Here is a 19,662-nt window from a genome sequence, read left to right on the forward strand (position 1 = left end):
TTATTAAAAATAAATTATATTACAGCAAAATTAAATATACAATGATCAGGGTTGCTCCCTTTAATTAAAAACACGTGGTCCTAGTGCTGCAACAGTGGCTTCACAGTGTATCTCCGGAGAGTTCAACAACCGACTTTGTCAGCTTGTATACATATCTTATTTTGTTAATCCAGCACTGACACAGTGTGACAGTGCTGGTCCTGCTCTAACACATACAAACACACACACTCTCTAGTGTTTTGGCATCTGTCGTGGCTGTCCTTCTCCACTGGGCCGTGAGGGGCCTAACCTCGCTCCAAAGCCTCAGACCTCCATTACATGCAGACAAATGGCCCCAGTTGGCTGATGGCCACCCCCCAGGAGAGAGAGAGAGGGGTCAGCAGGATCAAATGGCTCACATCGCTGGCTAAGGTATAAGTCAAACCACAGGCAGTAGACAGATGAAGGAAAAAGAAAGCTAGAGTGAAAGCAAGCAACAGGCTACATGCCCTACCGCTCAACAGAGTTGTGATGAAAAAGCCACAGCTCCTGGGGATGGAGGGATGAAGAAGTGAGAGAAGTGAGAGGAGGTGAGGGAGTGTTGCTCATGAAAACAGGCACTTGTTTTCTCACTGGACTGAATGGTTTGTGCCTTACTGTTCGCTTTCTGCTTCCCTTTCACTTGTGGTTCATTGAGTGTTCAAACCAACATAACGATGTCCCCAATACTGCTCAAATAGTGACATCTAAATGAACTCAAAGCCATTAACGACAAGCCTTCATTGGCTGAGTAACTCGATTGTCTTACCATAACAGGACAACCCTAAATTCTTCAGCCATCAACTGAATTCTTACATAAAAATCAACCTGCACTAAAATAATTAATTCATTAGTCATTTAATAGGAAAGTGATTTTAATAATCAATCATTTCTTATTGTGAGTCTCTGTGGTGACTCTTGATCCCACTCACAGCGTGGTTTAGCTAGATTGGATCGCTCTACTGTGACCCATTGTTAAAGCACTTCTCCAAAAAGGCTGGGATGCTGCAACACATTGCAATGGTTTTCAAATCACTGAAACTTTATATTTAATTGAAAACAGTACAACATATCAAATGTTAAAGCTGGGAAATTCTACATATTTTCTGGGGAAAAAAATATGCTCATTTTGAGTTTGATGCCAGCCACACAATTCCAACATGCATGGGCATGTTTACATCTGTATTGCATCACATCTTTGACCAACACCACAAGAGTTTGGAAACTAATGAGACCAAATGCTGTAATTTTTTAAAAGGCTAATGTGCGACAATTCTTGCTTTTTACATGATTTTAGCTTTTCAATTTGAGGCTTTTTTGTCATATTTTTTATTTCATAATGCACTGCTATCACCATTACAATTTTAAGTAAATGTCAGGTCAAGCACTCTTATATGGAGCTATGCTGCTGTAATATGTGCAGCATATGGTTTGTCATAATATTAACTAAACAAGGCCTTCCTTAAAAACGTTGTCTGGATATAAGCATACAATATGTCACTAGAAAAACCTTGTATACATATCATTCAACGGTAATTGTGACTTTACAGATATGCAGGAGCAAATGCATCAGTGGAAAATGGGAAGCAGATGCCGTGATTTATTTAAACAGGTGCAAACACAAATGGAAAAAGAGTATGTAAGGCAACAAAACGTAAAATAAATGACCACATTTATTCTTAAACAGAGCCTCAACTCTCTAAGGTAGCTTTCTTGAAATTTTTTTAAGTAGTCTTTAAAAATAGTTCTCCGGGCTTGAAGGAAGTCTAAAGCTCTTCTTTGGACGTTAGCTGCCTTTTGTTCCCTTCGCTGTTGAGACGATCCTATACTACCTTAATAATGTTATGACATCCAATCCAACACTTTTAGTATTCCACTGTGTGTTTTTCTACCCAGGTATGCTTTTACTGTTTGGGATCACCCTAACCCTGCTGAAAATTAATGATAACGAAATGAAGGTGTTGCCAATTGGATGCTTTCCTTGTGGTACTACATGGTGGATGAAAATCTGGACTTTGCTGCCTTCATAACTCATAACATAAATTTTGACAAGATCCTCAACACCACTGACTGAAAGGCAGCCCCAGATCATGACAGTCTCCATCATGCTTTACAGAACACTGGAGACACTCACTTGTACCTCTCTCATAACCTCCTCTGTACAAAGTGACGGAGATTTGAACAAAGCTAACTAACACAATGGCAATAAATGACGTGTTTTTGCAACAGGACCCTAAAGATACAATTTAAAATTGATTCTTTGCTAAGGTACAACATTTGTTGATCGTTTGAGTTGGCCTATTTTATGCCTGAATGAATTACTGTGTAGGTCACTGTTAAATGGCTTAAGAAGTTAACTAAAAAATCATCTGAAAATGGTAACAAGGACTGAAAACGAGTGAAAAAACAGCCAATGTCTGAAGAAAAACGTTGAAAGATCTTTAGACGACTTGGAGAACTAAAGACTTATTTAAAAAAATAAATAAAGGAAGAAAGAAAGTCTGGCTCAGTGGAACCTAGAGATCTACCAATATTGGCAAGAGCCCAAAACAACAATGAAAACCTCTTGATTGCTGCTTCACAGATCTTTTGATTTCCCTGGAGTTTCTTTTTCTACTTTCACTGTCCTTGTATAAACAGCCGTCAACATACAGCACAGAACTGAAAGGAATACAAGGAAACTTTTTAAAAAAGTTTTTAAGTGTACACTTTCGGGATTAATCATTAGGTAGATATTGTATAATTTGGCTTCATTAAAGCATGACCTTGCTCATGCACCTCCAAGTCTTAGGCCATGGTTCTCTGATGGAAAATGTTGGAATGCTCCCTGTGGATTGGGGAGAGAGGCTCGAGGCTTCCTTGCCTCAAGCAAAGAAGTTCCAAGTATCTTGGGGTCTTATTCATGAATGATGGAAATGTGGAGTGTCAGCTGGACTGACAGATTGGTGCGGCGTCAGCAGTTATGCGGACATTGCACTGAACTGTCATGGTGAGGAGAGTGCTGAGCAAAAAGGTGAAGCTTTCGATTTACCAATCAATCTACGTCCCAATCCGAAATATGGGTAATGACCAAAAGAGTAAGGTCATGAATACAGTCGTCTGATATTAGTTTTCCCTCTAGGGTGGCTAGGCTTAGACATAGAGATAGGGTGAGGAGTTCAGACATCCAGGAAGATCTCAGAGTAGAGCCACTGCTCCTGCATGTCAAATGAAGCCAGATGAGGCTGTTTGGGTATCTCATTAAGATGCCTCACCTCCATTTGGAGGTTTTCCAGAAATGGAAATTGTTACTGGAAGGAGACCCTAGGGTAGAGCTTGAGAGATTATATACCTCCACTGACCTGGTACTGGACACCTTGTGATCCTCCAGGAGGAACTACAAAGTATTATTGGGAAGAAGGACATCTAGAATACCCTACATAGCCTGCTACCACTGCAACCCAACTTCAGATAAGAGAAAGACAATAGACAGATATTATCTTAAAATATATCTTGTCTTAATTAAACACACAATAGCTTCAGCTGTTGTTCAAACTTATAATAATCTAGTTCATGAACAGTAAATTTTGGACAAAGGGGAAAAAAGTAGATTTCTTGGTCTCTTGCAAGTAGTGAGGACCAAAGAAATATTTAAGAATAGTAAGCAATTTAAAAAAAATAGTAATTTCTTGTAGGACTATATATATCCATTCATTCATTTAGGAATCCATGTGCCATTTTTCTGATGTTATTCTTGCTTCTCCTTGTCGTCTATTCTCTCTTGACCTGAAGAGCGTCAGGTTCATGACTAATGCTGGACAGTCGTAGGCAAATGCAAAGGAAGGGCATGGCTATTCACTGGTCCTCGTGACTAATGGAGAATCCATAGCACGCTGACAGGACCTGAGCATCCCAGGCAGGGCCCATTAATTGATCAGTAGCTACAGCAAATTACTCAAGCGAACTGCAGTGTGTGTGTATGTGTCTCAACGATGTCCTCCCACTGACTCCTCCAGGTCAGGCTCCTCTGTGTTCTGTCTTAACAGACACCTCTACAAGGTTGTTTCGGTGTAAATCCATGCCAAAATGTCAATAGAAAGTTTCTGGGAGAAAAACAACAGGTAGTGGGTAGTGAGTTGTTGTCAGATGTGAAAAAGTGAGGACAGAATCCAGCGCTATATCTAACGACAGGCTCACCTTTCAGCCAGGAGCCACACAATTCCTGGCAAATGCATTTAACTAAAAGAGGCTCTGATTACACACGACATTAAGTCTCCAAAATAGCATAACAAATCACACCAGCTGAATGGAGAAGATCTTCTCGACTACATTTCCATTCACCGAGAGAAGAATGTCAGCCATTAGAAAGTTCTTTTTCTCCTTGCATCCTGCTTCATATACTGTAACAAAAAGACCCTGACTGAACTGATTCATTAAAGCAAAGCTAGATCAATGTCTGGTTGCACATTTCAGCTAACAGTCAAACAAGGACATGTGCTTTGAACCTGGGCAGTACACAAGATGAGCACAGCAAAGACTGTAAGAGAAAAACGCATCAATAAGTGATTCCGTGAGCTTATGGGCGTACTGTTAGAGAGAGCAAAGGAGTCTTTGCCCACGCCGAGGCCAGCAGCTGCACGAGTCACACTGCAGAAAGTGAGCAGTCACTGTGCCACAGTAAGACGCAGTCTTGCCAAGGGGAATATTGGCAGCAGGGAAGCAAAAATGCAGCATTCATTAAGTTTACACATTCAAGGCCTGGGTGGTGTGTTCATACTACTAACATAATGATGTTCAGCTGGTATCACATATTTCCCCATTACCATCTTTAGATGGCATAAACCAAAATATATAACAAATTAGAATTTGACCCGAAATAGACAGTCGGGACTGTCAAGTTGTATAAGTCTTTGAGAGGTTTTATGCAGAACCAAAGATGTGAAATGACTGTCATACCAGTAATCGTGATCAGGTTTTGGAGTGCTCGAGTATGTTTTACTCACACCACATTTTGAAATAATCATGCAATTATTCTGAAATAATTGGTGCCAGATCCTGCCAGAACGGGATCCAGGATTGTAATTCTGTTATTTTTATTTCCATGTTTTGAATGGACATGGTACGCTCTGGTATTAAAACAAACCATCTTTCAGCTCCTTCAAATGGATTTCCTAAATATTTCATCATTGACCCCACGTAAAAAAGTAAACAGGTTCTATTCGTTACAGCCATAAACCATATTATACCCAGGGTTAATCCTCTCTTTGAACAGTGCTGGTCATACCTAATGAGACGTCAGCCTCTTAAAGTGTGAATATTAATATTTGTTAATCTACAAAGCCAGTGCCGACTCTGAAGGAGTTTGGGTGAATGCTTGATCTATGATCTTGAGAAAGCTGCAAATAGCAAGACTGGAAGCCAAGCAATCAGGCTATTTTGAACAGGCATGTTTTGAACAGTCACTGCCCTAGTCCCTGATAAACTGAAGGGGGTATTTTATGCTGTCAGCAGCATTCCAATATCGAATGCTGACTGTGAGCTAGCCTTTTCTTTCTCTCTCTCTCTGTCTTTTTTTTTTTTGAATTGAACTTGATTTGCACCCAAAATCCATTCCTCTCTGCACACATCCACTAGATCATATTTACTCTTTCTGAAGAGTAAATTCAGTTCCCAGCTGTGGGTGGCCAAAGGACATAAAAACGCCACAGACATCCGCAGTTTAAACCAAAATAGGAAACATGAGGCGAATCAGGACAGGACCGTGGTGTGGGGTGTTATGGACAACAAGATGAGGTGAGGACATGATCCAATCTGAGCAATTCCTTATTGTGAACAGTGAGGTATAAAGACCTGAGGACTGAACTGCAAGTTCTGTAAGCTTCATAGCTAAGCATGTGATGATGTGGGTGTTGTGTGTACTGAGAAAAGTGGTCTAAAAAAATTCAACATCACTTATTGAAAATTGATGCCTAGGAGCCAAACAGCTTAGTAAGTGGAAATTTAGTACACACTTTGCACCATGTTCTGTACAGCAGCTGCATGCTCCACCAGTTTTTTGATTAATCAATACTTATATATCTGAATCTTGCCTATAATCTATATTACTGAATCTTATATTCAGTAATCCTATATATAAAGGATTACTCTATTTTCCAAGCATCCTCCCTATGTATTCGAAAGGTTTGCATTTGAATCCTGGATTCAATTCTGCAGCCAGATAAAGATTTATACAGCTATAAATACAAACATTTTGAGGTGTGTACTTGTTCTCCTGAGATGTGTATACTTTATATGTGTACCCAACCTGAGACCTAGAGCACCTTACAAGAGTCCTTGCAATCAACAAGTGTCATCCTTGAGTGATTTCCCAGCTTCTCTCACCTTTCTACCGCAAACGAAAAATATCACACAAGAACTCTCGAACTGCACGACACAGTGTGAGGAAACTCCCAGAATTTCAACTAAATGAAAACACAATGCAAAAAAAAAAAAAAAATTGGCCGTACAGCAGCCTCCAGAGTGAGTGTGAATTTTATTAGGGATTAGATTGGTTGGATGAGAGCCCCGACATTTTTTTGGGAGGTCTGATTGTTTTTGCTCTTTTCTCTTTTGCAGGGGTGTGATTAAAAAGAGCACAGACAAGCAGCAAGACAGACCCCTGAGGAGCCTGTAAATTAAACTTATGACACCTTAGGAGGGCTAGCAAGAGCAGGAGACAATTAGGGGAAATGGTCACCATGGTTCTAATCCATGGCATGTTTTTGTCAGTCCTCTTTCTCCTTCACCACCATTCCACTTTAGCTTGTTCCACGATATAACTCTTGTAACACATGGCACACCGAGATCTTCCAGGTGGAAACACCAGTCTTACAACAAGAGTACGTCTGGAGACCTGCATAACAATGTGACAGATTTAGAGAGACAGAGCCTTCATGACGGCAACACTTGTGGTTTGGTGCGACTCACTCAGTCGCACTCCCTCATTCTCTCCTCCACTAGCGAGACTTTGATGCCTCTACAGAGTAAACGCTAGTGGCATGAATCAAATTCAATTAAATGATTTTCAATAAAAAAGGCTGCCTGTTATCAACAGTGCTCATTTGCACACTGTGACCTTGGTAGTGCATGTGGTATTAGCATTCTCAGAGCTGCGGGGTAGGAAGTGAGGATGAAGAGCAGCAAAGTACACACAGTGGGTGGCCCATAATGGAGACAAAAGAAGGAAGAGAGATAGAGGAGGGAGACAGCGACAGAAGAGCAAATGAAGCCACTATTATGCCTGACACACTGGTCACTGCACATGCCACTTGTGACGTCAACAGAGAAGCATAACCTTTTATAGTCGTGCATGAGGTTCACCGATTTGCTAAAGATTTTCTAAAAGAACAGCATACTGCTGAGGAAACTACAGTCTGCGCCACTGGAATAGAAACAGGAGCGGTAATACACAGGAAGTACATAATTCAAAGACAAATACAATGCTGTTTTTCAATAACTTTCCACAGAACGTCTCATCATTTCTAGCTGAAGCACCAATCTTCCAACACAAGTTCGGTGCCATCTGGGAATTCCTATACTCCCACACTGATGGATTATAGAGATGCCCGTAAAGACGGGCTCGCTCATGCCTTCAGCTTGTCCATTTTGCTCTATCTGCACAGCGTGCAGCAGGTTACAAAAAAACCTGAGAAATAAGGAACCAGCTGTAACGATGTCAGAGAACACAACCACATCAGCTTGAGAGAAATAAGAAGTTTAACTTATTTCGTAGATCCTTCTTAATAAAAAATCAGAGTTAAACTATCCTTTTCAAAAACACAGACAGAGCAGGTTGAAGGGACCAGGCTACCGGTGGCCAGCAACCTTCATCTTCTCAGTACGCCTGGGCATTTGTCTCATTGTGATTCTAGGTCAGGGGATGATTACTGATGATGAGAAGCTGATAAGAAAGATTCACTCTAACTAAGGGCAAGGTCACCTCCCACTGTGAAGAAATGCAGATGTGATGAGACGGGGATAAGTGACTTTTTAACACACACGCAGGTACACACAAATATCCCCCACACAAAAATGTGTGTAACCTCAGTACAATGTCAGTCACTGAAAGATAAAGTAAAAATCCTACCATGTGGAGGTGTAGCATGTGTAGCATCACGGGGAACGTAATCTTAATTAATCTGTCAAAAGTACTTGGAGCACATCTGCATATTTGTGGAAAAAATATTCTAAAGTAACTCAGATATTTTAGGCAAAACTAACATAATACATGCAAACGACCAAACCAAACAGTCAAGTTGCATTTTGGGTAATGTAGTTGTCAGGCTGTGCTGACAGTGTACAGATGCAGTACATTTTCAATTAGTAGTAAAATAAAGTTTGTATCTGCTTCTTTCTTGGGCCACATAGCTCATTAAAGTGAAGAAAGGACTTAAAAAAAAATCTACCATCATATTTGCATTCTACCTTTTTAAGTGACCAGAATGAGAAAGCAAAACAAATAGGCTGTCAGGAGGCCCAGTGCTCTCAGAGCCCTGCCAGACCATGACTTTGCTGTTGGTTGGCAAACATCTTCACACCAAAATAAATACAGACAATGGGCGACATTAAGAAAAAGACATAGATAAGCAAATAGAAAAGGGTTTTCTTACAAAATTTAGTCTAAGTGTAAGACGAGATATTCCATTGCACACACAGTGCCGAAACCGTTTTGTCTTCAGCCCTTGTTCTGTAGAAGAAATTCAAGCTGTCCTTCAGCACAAAATGTAGCAAGATGAAAAATAAACAACAGGTAGGAACAGCTGCTCTCAAACTAAAGCCCTCAAACACCTTCAGGGACAAAGGAAAAAAAAAAGGAAAACAAAAAAACCCCCAAAAAGTATTTCTAGAGTCAAACAGAAAAGCAAAATAAGACACAAAAGGCCCAACGAACAGAAAAAAGAAAAACAACAAGAGAAGAAAACTCACATGCGGCTGCTGGGTGGAATCTTGCGCCCATCTCTGAACCAGGTGACTTGTGGCTGAGGGAAGCTGCGGATGCGTGGCGCTGGAATCACAGCACCCTCTCCCTGAGAGACTGACTGGGTGCGTTCGCCTTCCTCAAAACTGCCCATAACTAAAGGAAAACAAACAAAACAGACAAAAACAAGGGAAGCAAGAGAGAACAAGAGAGTGAGACTGACAGTCGCAGGAACAAATTACTCTTGCTTTCTTCTTCTTTGACTTTTGGTAACCACAGAGCTTTTGTCATCTGCTGTCTGTTGTGAAATTTCACACTGAAGCTATTTGATGGACAGCAAAGTGTTGTTGCCATGGTTTCCATGGTACATCAAGTAAGGCTAGAAGGAACCGGCACGTAATGACTCACAGAGGGACATCGAGGGACGCTAAATTGACTAATATTCATATCCCGTATCCTCCTGTGTGGATGCATCAAAGGCAATCAATCTTGATCATGCACTAAATTTGTGCATTGCACAACATAGCAGATGACCAGCTATGCCGCTTCTCTATTATCTCGTAATATATTTCATTTGTTAGAGTATTTTTATTCATCCCTTGCCTCATTATATCTTAAAAGCTGATAAAACGCTGGACTAATATTACCCCCCGTTCCACTCCTGATTTCTAATGGAAATTTATCAACTAGCTGTAAATTCATCTGTTGTGGGCTGTGAAATTCCCCTATGCTGTTACATTAGCAGATGCTGATTGTAAACATTTACAGGACAACAGTAACAAGTAGACTTTATGTTTTCCTCCTCCAGCACAGTCTGAAACACAGTCACAGCTTTTTTTTTCTCCAAAGATCATATATTTGCCTCCGTGATTTACGGGGGAACAATAGTCAGAAATAAATGAAATGTTACATTTACAACCCAATTATGACACACAGTTTGGAGATAATATCTCGGGAACATTCAGGGATGAAGGTGAGGGAGTCTGAACTGAGGATGCTGCGGTGGTTGTGCATCGATGGCAGTCTTATTTTTTCCTCACTCTCTTTCAAGAGAATAAAAAAAGGTAATCTGGCTTTACGCTGCAGCTGTGGTGCTTAGCTTAAATGAAAATCTGGGAAGTGTGCAAATCCCCCGACTTTGATCTCCAGTTTCAGTGATGTGATGTCCTCCTCCCCTTCTTCCCTAATCTCTAATGCCTCGGCATGTTTCCCTTTCTCTGAGGTGTGTCTCTGCAATTCTAATTGTGCTGCCTCAATGGAATAGTTTCTAGAAGAAATCTCTCCATCTATCCTTCCTTCTTTCTTCTTCTCCCTCTCCCTCCCTTGTCTAGCTCATCCATTCCTTCTGCAGGTGTCCTTAATTCTCCTTTTTCACTCTGCGTCACCATCCATACCACTTCATGAGCAACTGAGAGGGAAGAAGAGAATTATGGAAATGGGAAGTGTTGGGAATAAATAGGAACTGAAATAACAGCAGGGTGGAGGCCAAGAAATAAATAGAAAGCAGTGGTGGCCAGATGACAAAGTCAAGAGAGGGGGGAAGCCGCAACGACAAACAGAACTAGTGATGGACGCCACAAAAAGTCAGACTGCTGGAGGAGAGGCTTCGGCAACAGTGTGTTTGCCAAATACCAGAGAAGTCAACCCGTGGGACAGTTTCCTATCACCCTCCCATTTCTTTCTCTTTAGTGGCTGGTTGAGTGCATCGACAGGTACAGCAGTACGTCACATCCATTCAAATGCGGCTGGAACACAGGGAAGCCAGTGAACCAGGCATACCCTAGTAAGGCACCATAATGGACATAGGCCAGTTGTGTATATGGAAAGGGGGGGTGGATTTGATGTGACAACACTCCAGACACCTCAGTGGCACGTCTCTAATAGCTCGTTAACAAGACGAGGGAGCTGAGTGGCCTGAAAACGATTGTGAAAATTTGCAGAAACACTGTGCATGGGAGCTCTATTTTTGCCAAAGAAACAACAGATGTTGTTGACAAAGGAGAGAGAATGAAAAAAGCAGCGGTCATATTGAAATGAAGCAAAGTTAAAAAGAACCATGGCAACAATATCAATCTAATGAGAATGCTGAGTGGAACAGCTGTCTGGGTTGATAACACTCTGAATGAGATGCAGGTAGATCTTTCACCCTGCCAGCATCTGTCCCTCCCTAGTCAGTCCTTGATACAAAGGCACCCAAAGATAGCGTGGGCCTACTGTGTACTAAACTACTGCAGTTAAGCGCACACGCTTTCTCTCGCTTAAATCAGCATGTGTCTATTAGACATCCGTTTATTCATTCGTTGGATCTGTGTTTCAGCTGCGTCCTGTGTTAATACTTACAGGCCACTTGTACTTCTGTGCGCCTCTGCAGAAGGGCTCCCACCCGATTTCTCACAATGCAGCGGTAAAAGCCAGCATGGGAGCGGTCCAGTGAAGGGATTAGGTACCTTTTAACAAGCACAGAAACACACGAGAAAAAGATTTGAATACTTTTAACTCTTAATAAACTAAATTTAAAAAAACAAACTAATTAAGACAAAAGTAGAATTCAAAAGAGTTAATGCACACACATTAAATACACAAACTTAAGACTATCTAATAGAAGAACAAGGGCATTGAGGACATCGCAGCTTAGCTGTTGTTTATTCCACCGATAATGATACTTGAGAGGCTAACCCAGCCATCACAGTGAAGCCGTCCCTCACACACTTACTTAGACACAGGCACTAAGCACAGACAGCAAACACCTGCATTAAAATGTCTTTTATGCAAACATGCACACACACAGACAAACAGAACACCCCCCTGGGACAAAGGTTGAAGCCTCATGTCTTCAGCAGCTGACATTCTCACCATGACCTTGACTTCAGTGTCCAGCTGTGATAGCAGTACTGCCTCGGTGCCAGGTGGCGACAGAGTGACATGTACTTTTTGCAAGGGTAGAAGTGTACACTTAGCACTGTCTTGCTCTATATTGTTCCTTCTGCCACATCTGATGATACAGCTGATGGTAAAAGGATAAGGAGTAAGTAAGGTGTCTAAGGTTTTGGCTCGAGAAGATGCATTAAAACAGTCCCTGTTTTGTTGCAATTAGACTGCAAAGACACACCTAAAAATGGCTTAAAGGGTGTCAAATGCTGTCATTCTGTCACACTCCGCTAGTGTCGTAAGGCCTCTTTTGGCATCAGTGCCTTGACTCACCACCTGCTGTAATATCTGAAGCCAACAGATAATGCTCCTCTTTTAATGAGGAACAAAGTACGCATCTGGAAGTTGGTTCAGAATACGCTAGTCAAAAGATGATGGTTTGTGTCCTAATTTTTTATTTTCAAATTCATTTCCAAGTTAGGTCACATCCTAACATTAACACTGCAGGCTGAAAAATGCCACTTAACCAATGCATTTAAATATGAAGCCAAAAGGTCCTTTGAAAGCATTGATTTATGACAAGCTGGGAGTGAGAATGGGCAGTTTGATAAAGCCAAAAAGAAAAAAACAATGAGTTTCTGTTTATTCAACGCAGGTATAGACTTTTGCTTTTAAAAAGTTTCAAGCATATTGAACTTCTAATTGTGTTCTGTAGAACAAAAAGCTTGTAAATTGAGTTGTTAGGATATCACTTGTTTACTAAATCGATTACCTGAAAGCTAATAGGTGAATATGTGGTATAGTGTTTGAGACTAGGAGGAGACACAGATCCACCCTCAAAAGGTGAGAAGACAGTGTACTCTTTCTGCCGAACAAATGAGAAGGTTCAGATAGGAAGGGCATCTGGCATAAAAAAACTGTGCCAAATCAAATTTGGGGATCCATCCGCCATGGCAGCCCCTTGGGAAAATAAGGGAGCAGCCAAAAAAACCTTTCTCGTTACTTGCAAAGTGATACTTGATTGTGTGCTTGTGTCTTTTCAATATCTGGAAAACACCTGGCTACGTCTGTGAGAGAAAACTTCAATAGCACCAGGATACGAAATGGATTAGGGCACTTCATTTTAGAGATCAGGGACACCTCAAAACGGCAGGTATCAACGTCCTAAAATCTTCCAATAACTAAAAGAAATGACAGCACTGAGGGAGCTACAAGGAGCGGCCGGCTGTTAAAGTGGTTGCACGGATGGTCTCTAATGGCATGTTACATAGCAGCACAACATGTAGAAGTTGCAAGTTAGCCTACAGCCAGTTGCACATGTTTAATTTGAAAGTCACCCTAGCACAGCACACTCTTGTCAAAATAAATACTTGTAGGAGGTGAAACAGTTCCCACTAGGAGCATGTGTGACAGCTTTGCTGTCACATTCCTGCATGATATGTGCTGAGAAATGCTTAGTGCACTGCCAGGCAGATTGTTTGAGAGTAACCTTTAGTAATGGTATGTACTGGTTTCTATAGTAACCACATGCAGTTTGTTTGAAAATTTTTTTGTGATTTAACCTTTTGTTTACACAGGGCTTTTTTGTCATGAATCAGTGTTTGGCGAGAACATAAGTGAGACTATTTGTTAAAAAAAGAGCAATTTCAGAGTTCAGAAGTTCATTCAACAAGCTGTTTGCAGTAAAGTTGGATGCTCGCGGAAGCAAAACTATAACTGCAAACAAAGCAGTTGTATTTTAGGGGCCATCAAAAGAATTATTCCCCTAAAAATGCTCTGATACATATGCCTAATGGTACCTAAATATCTGAAAAGCACTCATCTGGTCTCTTCTGTAGTTGACTAAAAATGTATCCAGAGATTCAAAAGTGATGCAGAGAGCTCAAGGCTCAAGAAAAGAAAAAAGAAATATCTATTTTCTAAGAGTGTGGTTAAGGCAAGCTAACCAAAAACATACCCTGCTGCATTACACACAGTACATAAATATATTTAAAAAGTTTCCACATAGAAGTAGGCTAGAATATATTTTTTAAATTTGGTGATTTTGATCAGGCTAACAATCAGACTTTAAAGTAGAAACAAGGATCTATTTTGCTTTAGGGTCATTCAGAACAATTTTACTTGATCTACACTGATCAAATATTCACATAGTGAGGAAAAACGAACACCCAAGAAGGAGCTGCTAGAGTAACTTTAGTGTGCTGTCAGTGTAATCTCTCTGAACTAAGTCTCTAATTTGGTGTTTTAAACATGGTGGTCGAGAACACTATCACTCATTATCATTAAACGACTGAGTCACATGCTTTGGAAAGTAGAATCTGCAACTGTTTTGCTTTTTCAAATCAGCTTTTTCTATGTCACCAGTCTCTCATGTATGTGTCAGAAAACCTAATTTCACACCACCTTTAACATGCAAGACAACAAATAAGCAGATAGCTGATTTGCTGTTCCACATGAAAAGGAAGAATTAATGGATAGTGCGCATATCTAGAAGAGCATGGATTCTTGTTTCTGCTAGTTGGATAAAAAACTTTGCATTCAAATCTCTGCATGTGAACTTCAAAAGACGAGGATGCCATTATCCTGTTGGACAAGGAATCTTCCTAAGTCCTCCATTGAACAGAGTAAAGATCTGTCAGCAACCACTTGGAAATCATTACTCACAATATAAAAATGTGCATTTCTCCACTGACTGTGAATGGTTGCTGTGAAGTAAAAGGGGGTCATTGACTAGAAACTGGTCAATGACCCCCTGGTAATGATCGTTTGCTAGGAAAGACTATGTATTCTGCGACTGGTTGGGGAGCGGCTGCTGAAGGTTGCTGGCAGTCCCAAGCATGAGGTATATGGTGCTTGTTTGTGTTGGTTAACGGCAGATTGTTGCGATAGCTAGAGGTTTGCATGGAACGAAACATGAAACTGTGAAAGTGCAACCTAAACCGCAAATGGAGAACTTACCCCTTCAAAATAAAAGCAGCAACTTGCAACTACAACCAACACAATTCAAAACATGCAATTTTTACTTTAAAGATGAAAGTTCTTTGTTTCCAGTTTGTGTCTCACTTTTTGAAGTTTCACTACCCACTCACTGTCTAGTGCTTGTAGACAGGTTGATGTCTTGCATGCAAACTGTAAGTGACTGCAGCAAACTCCCAGCAACCGCACCAAAAAAATCAAAAAATATTTTCGATGAAGCTTCCTCTGTGTGACCGATATCATCCAGAAACAGCCAGCGACCTCTAGCAGCCAGCTGAGAAATGAGAAATTCTCTAGAGAATGGCCTGACACCATATTTAACCACCGTTTTCACGTAACTGCTCCTAACTCTGTGATTCTATGCTCACAGAAAAAAAAATATTCATGGAGAAGATAGGTCACTTATTAGTTTTACTTGCTAAAAAAAACTTCTACACTGAAATTAAACTTAACATTATGCCAAAAGATTTAAATCAAACTCAATGATACTTAATTCTGACTGATTTAATCTGTTGCATTGATGTCATTAATCTTATTCCAAAGCTTAGTTTCAACCTGAATTACTCTGATAGCTTAAAAATGTCCAAAACGTTGACTTTGTGCTTTGGATGCTCTTTGAATTATCCCGATAGCTTGAAAATGTCCAGAAAGCCGACTCTGTTCTTTAAATGTAGCGCATTTGAAATTGATATAGTGCCGTAACAACAAATGGCCGGATGTGCTGGAAGGCTTTTAATATCTATAACAAAAAAAATGAAGTGGTATCAAACCTCATTACCAGCAGCGCCACTTGGGCCCGAAGGACTAAATGAGTTTTAGCCCAAAGTCTGTTAAAGCTTAATCAACTAATCAGTAGGCTCTATTAATGATGTGTGACTCCTTTCATATGTTCCATCAACTAAATGAATACAATTACGTATATATGCTATGCATAAATGGAAGGGAGAGGAGGTGAATAGATAATGGGACGCCAGCAAAGGAAGACGGTTACAAAAAAGTGAGCTCGCTCAGTGGTTTGGAGAAGAAGAAGCAGGTATCGAGCGAGAAATATCTGACAGGTGGTGTCGTTGCTCGAAGTTTAACCTCACTGAGGCCTAGAGAGAATTCACCCTAAAGCCAGAACCTTCAGGGTGACTTTAGTTAGTATTCTTTCACTTTCCCTCTCTCTCTTTCCCCCTCTTTCACTCTGTCCCTTATATAATGAATACAATTAACCTTTGCAGAGTTGTGCACGTTGGCAGCAGGTTGGGGGAGTCAGCGGGGGCTCACTGTGTTGGACAGAGATTGATTGATGTTCCTGTGGTCAGCACACTCCGTCAGATCCCCTTTAATTAGCCCCACTCAGGAGAAATGATTAGTTGGAGGAGTGGCAGGGAGACGGATAGAGGGACATGAGAAAGAGGGGAGGACTTGGCATAAAGTGGGTTGGAGATGGAGGAAGGCAGAGAGAACAGAAGGGATGGAAGAATGAAAACAGGTTAGAGAGAGAGGGGGGAAAGATAAAGAGATGGCAGTGGATAACCGGAGAAACTATCATCTTTGATTGTAGGTGGCTGCAGTGCACTCTTTTTTAGAGCGTTCCTGTAATAACATCATACCTTCACCAAGGTTAGCTCCAATAACATTCTACTTTAATTGCTAGTTAAACACTAGCATTATAAAACCTCATTCACACACCGCAAGGACATTGTAATTACAGCCTATCTTATCATAAAAGTAAATCATAATAAATTATAAAGCATCATAAATTTATTATGAGCTGGTAATGACACCAACATTTTTCTCTGCTAAACACTGCAATTAATTAGAAATCAGATCTGAAAGTGTGTGTGTTGTTGATGCTGTGTCACGTGATGTAAAGATCAGATTTTACTAAAAAAGAGAAACAAAGCACGATGTGTGGCCGCTCACTTATAATGACCCCCCCCCTCATGTTACAGTTACAGCTAACAGAAAGGTCTTCAACCTCATATAACAGTTTGATGTCATTTTACTTTTCTTAACGAGTTCACTTAACAGCAACGCGGCATACTTCAACAGCTTGTATATTCAATAGGGTAGCGTACAAACAAAAGCAGTTGCGGTGGATAATTATTAGCTTTGACAGCCTAATTACTTATTTATTCAGGGGATCATGATGGACTGATGTGTGTCATTATTCTAATAGGATGATTATATGCTTATAGTGTGTTTACCGTGTGCTTGAAATATCCATCACAGAAAGCAACACGTGAAAGCAACATTGACAGAAAATCAAAGATACTCGTTTATAGCTCTGTAATGCTCCACCGCATGCGTAATGTCTCTGAAAAGAGATCAATACTCTTTGAGATCAACTATATATTTTTACGGACATTCCATTTAAAAAATGTACTGAATCATATAAGAAATGTTTTCTCAGTTTATTGTTTCTCAGTTTCTTCTTAATTCCTAACACATCCACTACATCACAGGTAACTGGGACTTCTCATTTAAGCTACTGGAAATAATCATCATTTCTGTGGAGGTCCACAGAGGATAGCTTCTTCTGTTCTTTAGGATAACGCAGAGGGATAAGTGTCCAAAGGAGACAGTTTACTCAAACTAATACTATTTTAAGATCATTTTATCTTACAATTTCGCCCCATAATGTCTGAAAAAGCAGATTTCCTTTTCTATGCATTCATCAAAGCTGTGAAATAGTCCCGAAGGCCAGAACATACTATGTTGCAAATATATGACAAACAAAAGCCAACATATTTACTTGTACAAAGGATGAAGTTGGTAATGGATACTGGAACATTCGTCAATTAAGAACTATTTTTATCACAACTTAAAAGACTACAATGGGAAAAATACTTTTTAAACTATATAAACATAATACAGTGAGGGTACTTCCTGTTTAATGTGGAGATTCAGTGTAATTATTCGTATAACCTGATGTCCTTGCACGTCCATACAGTACAGTATGGACGTGCTTCTACAGTAGAGAAGCAGCCATACCAGCCAGCAGCACAGTGACACACACACATGAACAAATGCTGTACATGCGCAAAATAAAACGGTGTCTTCTTCTTCTCCTGTTGTCTCACTTGCACTTGTGACTCACTCACTCTGCTCAGCCATAGAAAACAAGAAGTGAGTGAGTGCAAGGGAGGAGAGAGAAAGGTAAAATCTATTGTATCTAGGGGCTGAGAATGCCAGGGAGATAGAAAATGGACATTTCTAGTTATAGCCAGAAATCCATTAAGGTCATCCAGAGAGAGATGCTGCCTGGCTGACTGTATTCAAGGCGTGCCCATCACTAACATGATGGGATTCAAGTACTGACCTAAGCTACTGCAACTCTTTCTCCTTAGCACGGAAAAAGGTTAGCCAAACATTAGAAAATAAACAAGGATAACAATGCGTTCAACCAATCAGCTTAATAATACATGTGGATTTATTTGACCTGTATATTGAAAAATTCAGTTATTTTTCATGCTGGTCAAGTCTGCATACTAATTCTTCCTCTTCTTATTGTTATTATTACATTTCAAGGATACTTTCATTTAAGTAGCTTTGGATTTTCTGTTTTGTTGTTTTGCTTTTATTTGATGTCTTTTATTCACAGGGCCTTAAAGCACAGAAATCCAAGCATATAAAAGAAACGCATACAGATTAAGTAGAGAGTGCCACGGACCCGCTAAATAAAAACTATTTATTTAGATCTGATGTGACTCGCTAGAACAATTGCGTGTGACAATTGGAAAGAGCGACAGCAGAAGGAGCAAGACATGGATATGTGGGATGTGTCAAAGAAAACAACACACTGGGGAAATGGGAAATGAAAATGACAGTGAGCGAATGGGCAAATTTGAATCTCAAGGTCTTATTATTTGCTGCTGTGCTTTATTCCTCATGCAATTTCATTTTCCACATGCACACTTTGACCCACCTCCTGTTCTACATGCATACACATTTGTTTTGGCACATGGAGACCGGAATAAAAGGAATCTTCAATTTGTCTGATTTTCAACGGGGTTTTTTCACATTTCCTGCGATAAATTGCTGTTTAATGACAGTGAAAAGGCAGAGCACACACAAACCATAACTTGGATCCTACTCTTGTGTCTGTTATATATGTACGCATTACGGAAACAAATAAAAACAATTTTCATAATTACCACCGCTGTTAATTTAGGGCAGCTGTCGTATGAACCTCTCATTGGGTGGTGGTCACTGTAGCTGGAGACAGATGGCACATTCCCAACAGGACAGTAAACTGACACGCTTTATCTGGTCTTAAGTTCGGATATAATTTATCCAATAACTTAATAACTAATCTAAGCACAATGATGTTTGTGGCTTCCTCTAAATATTTGTTGATGTGTGAAGAAAATGCAGTTTTTTACCACCAGCTTTTCCTTCATCTTCATCCAGTTGGCATGCTTGTCATCTCTTTTTCCCCAGACATTGAAAAACATTGTACTGAACTTGTTTTAATTTGTTCAGAGCTACCATGAAATGATATCTGCTTAAAAGAGAAAAAATATGGATGCTTAGTGGTATTTCATCTATGCATGGATTAAAATAAGACAAGACGAACAAAGGGGATGGAGGAGAGCGCAGTGTGAAGTGTGAAGAAGGGCTTCTGGGTGAGGGTTGAGTTTTTAGGAAATACGTAAATGCAGTGTTTAAAAATCTTCACATATCTGTCTACATCTAGCTTCCGGCACATTCTTCATTTACCAAAAACACGGATATACAATATTACCGTCCCATTTCTGAAGGCGCACCCACATTTTACAAAGATGAATCATTACTGCAGAGAGTGAAGTGACATTCTATCAAGCTAGCTGTCAAACGCTAATCTCATTTTCTATTTATTCTTTTCTTTCCTGATT

The 19,662-nt window shown here is 40.2% G+C and overlaps 1 protein-coding gene across 6 annotated transcripts in view; it reads right to left on the reverse strand.

Moving 5' to 3' along the window:
- sdk2b (sidekick cell adhesion molecule 2b) overlaps nucleotides 1–19,662 on the reverse strand; it is a 262,786-nt gene that overhangs the window by 55,825 nt on the left and 187,299 nt on the right. For all 6 annotated transcript variants that reach the window (XM_005458186.4, XM_013276448.3, XM_013276447.3 and 3 more), the window contains exons 3-4: nucleotides 11,294–11,400; nucleotides 8,962–9,109 (exon numbers count right to left, since the gene is read on the reverse strand). In XM_005458186.4, the coding sequence (XP_005458243.1) occupies nucleotides 8,962–9,109; nucleotides 11,294–11,400 (255 nt within the window). The remainder of the gene's footprint in view (nucleotides 1–8,961; nucleotides 9,110–11,293; nucleotides 11,401–19,662) is intronic.

Source organism: Oreochromis niloticus, linkage group LG8 (assembly GCF_001858045.2).
Source record: "Oreochromis niloticus isolate F11D_XX linkage group LG8, O_niloticus_UMD_NMBU, whole genome shotgun sequence".
Lineage (NCBI taxonomy): Eukaryota > Metazoa > Chordata > Actinopteri > Cichliformes > Cichlidae > Oreochromis > Oreochromis niloticus.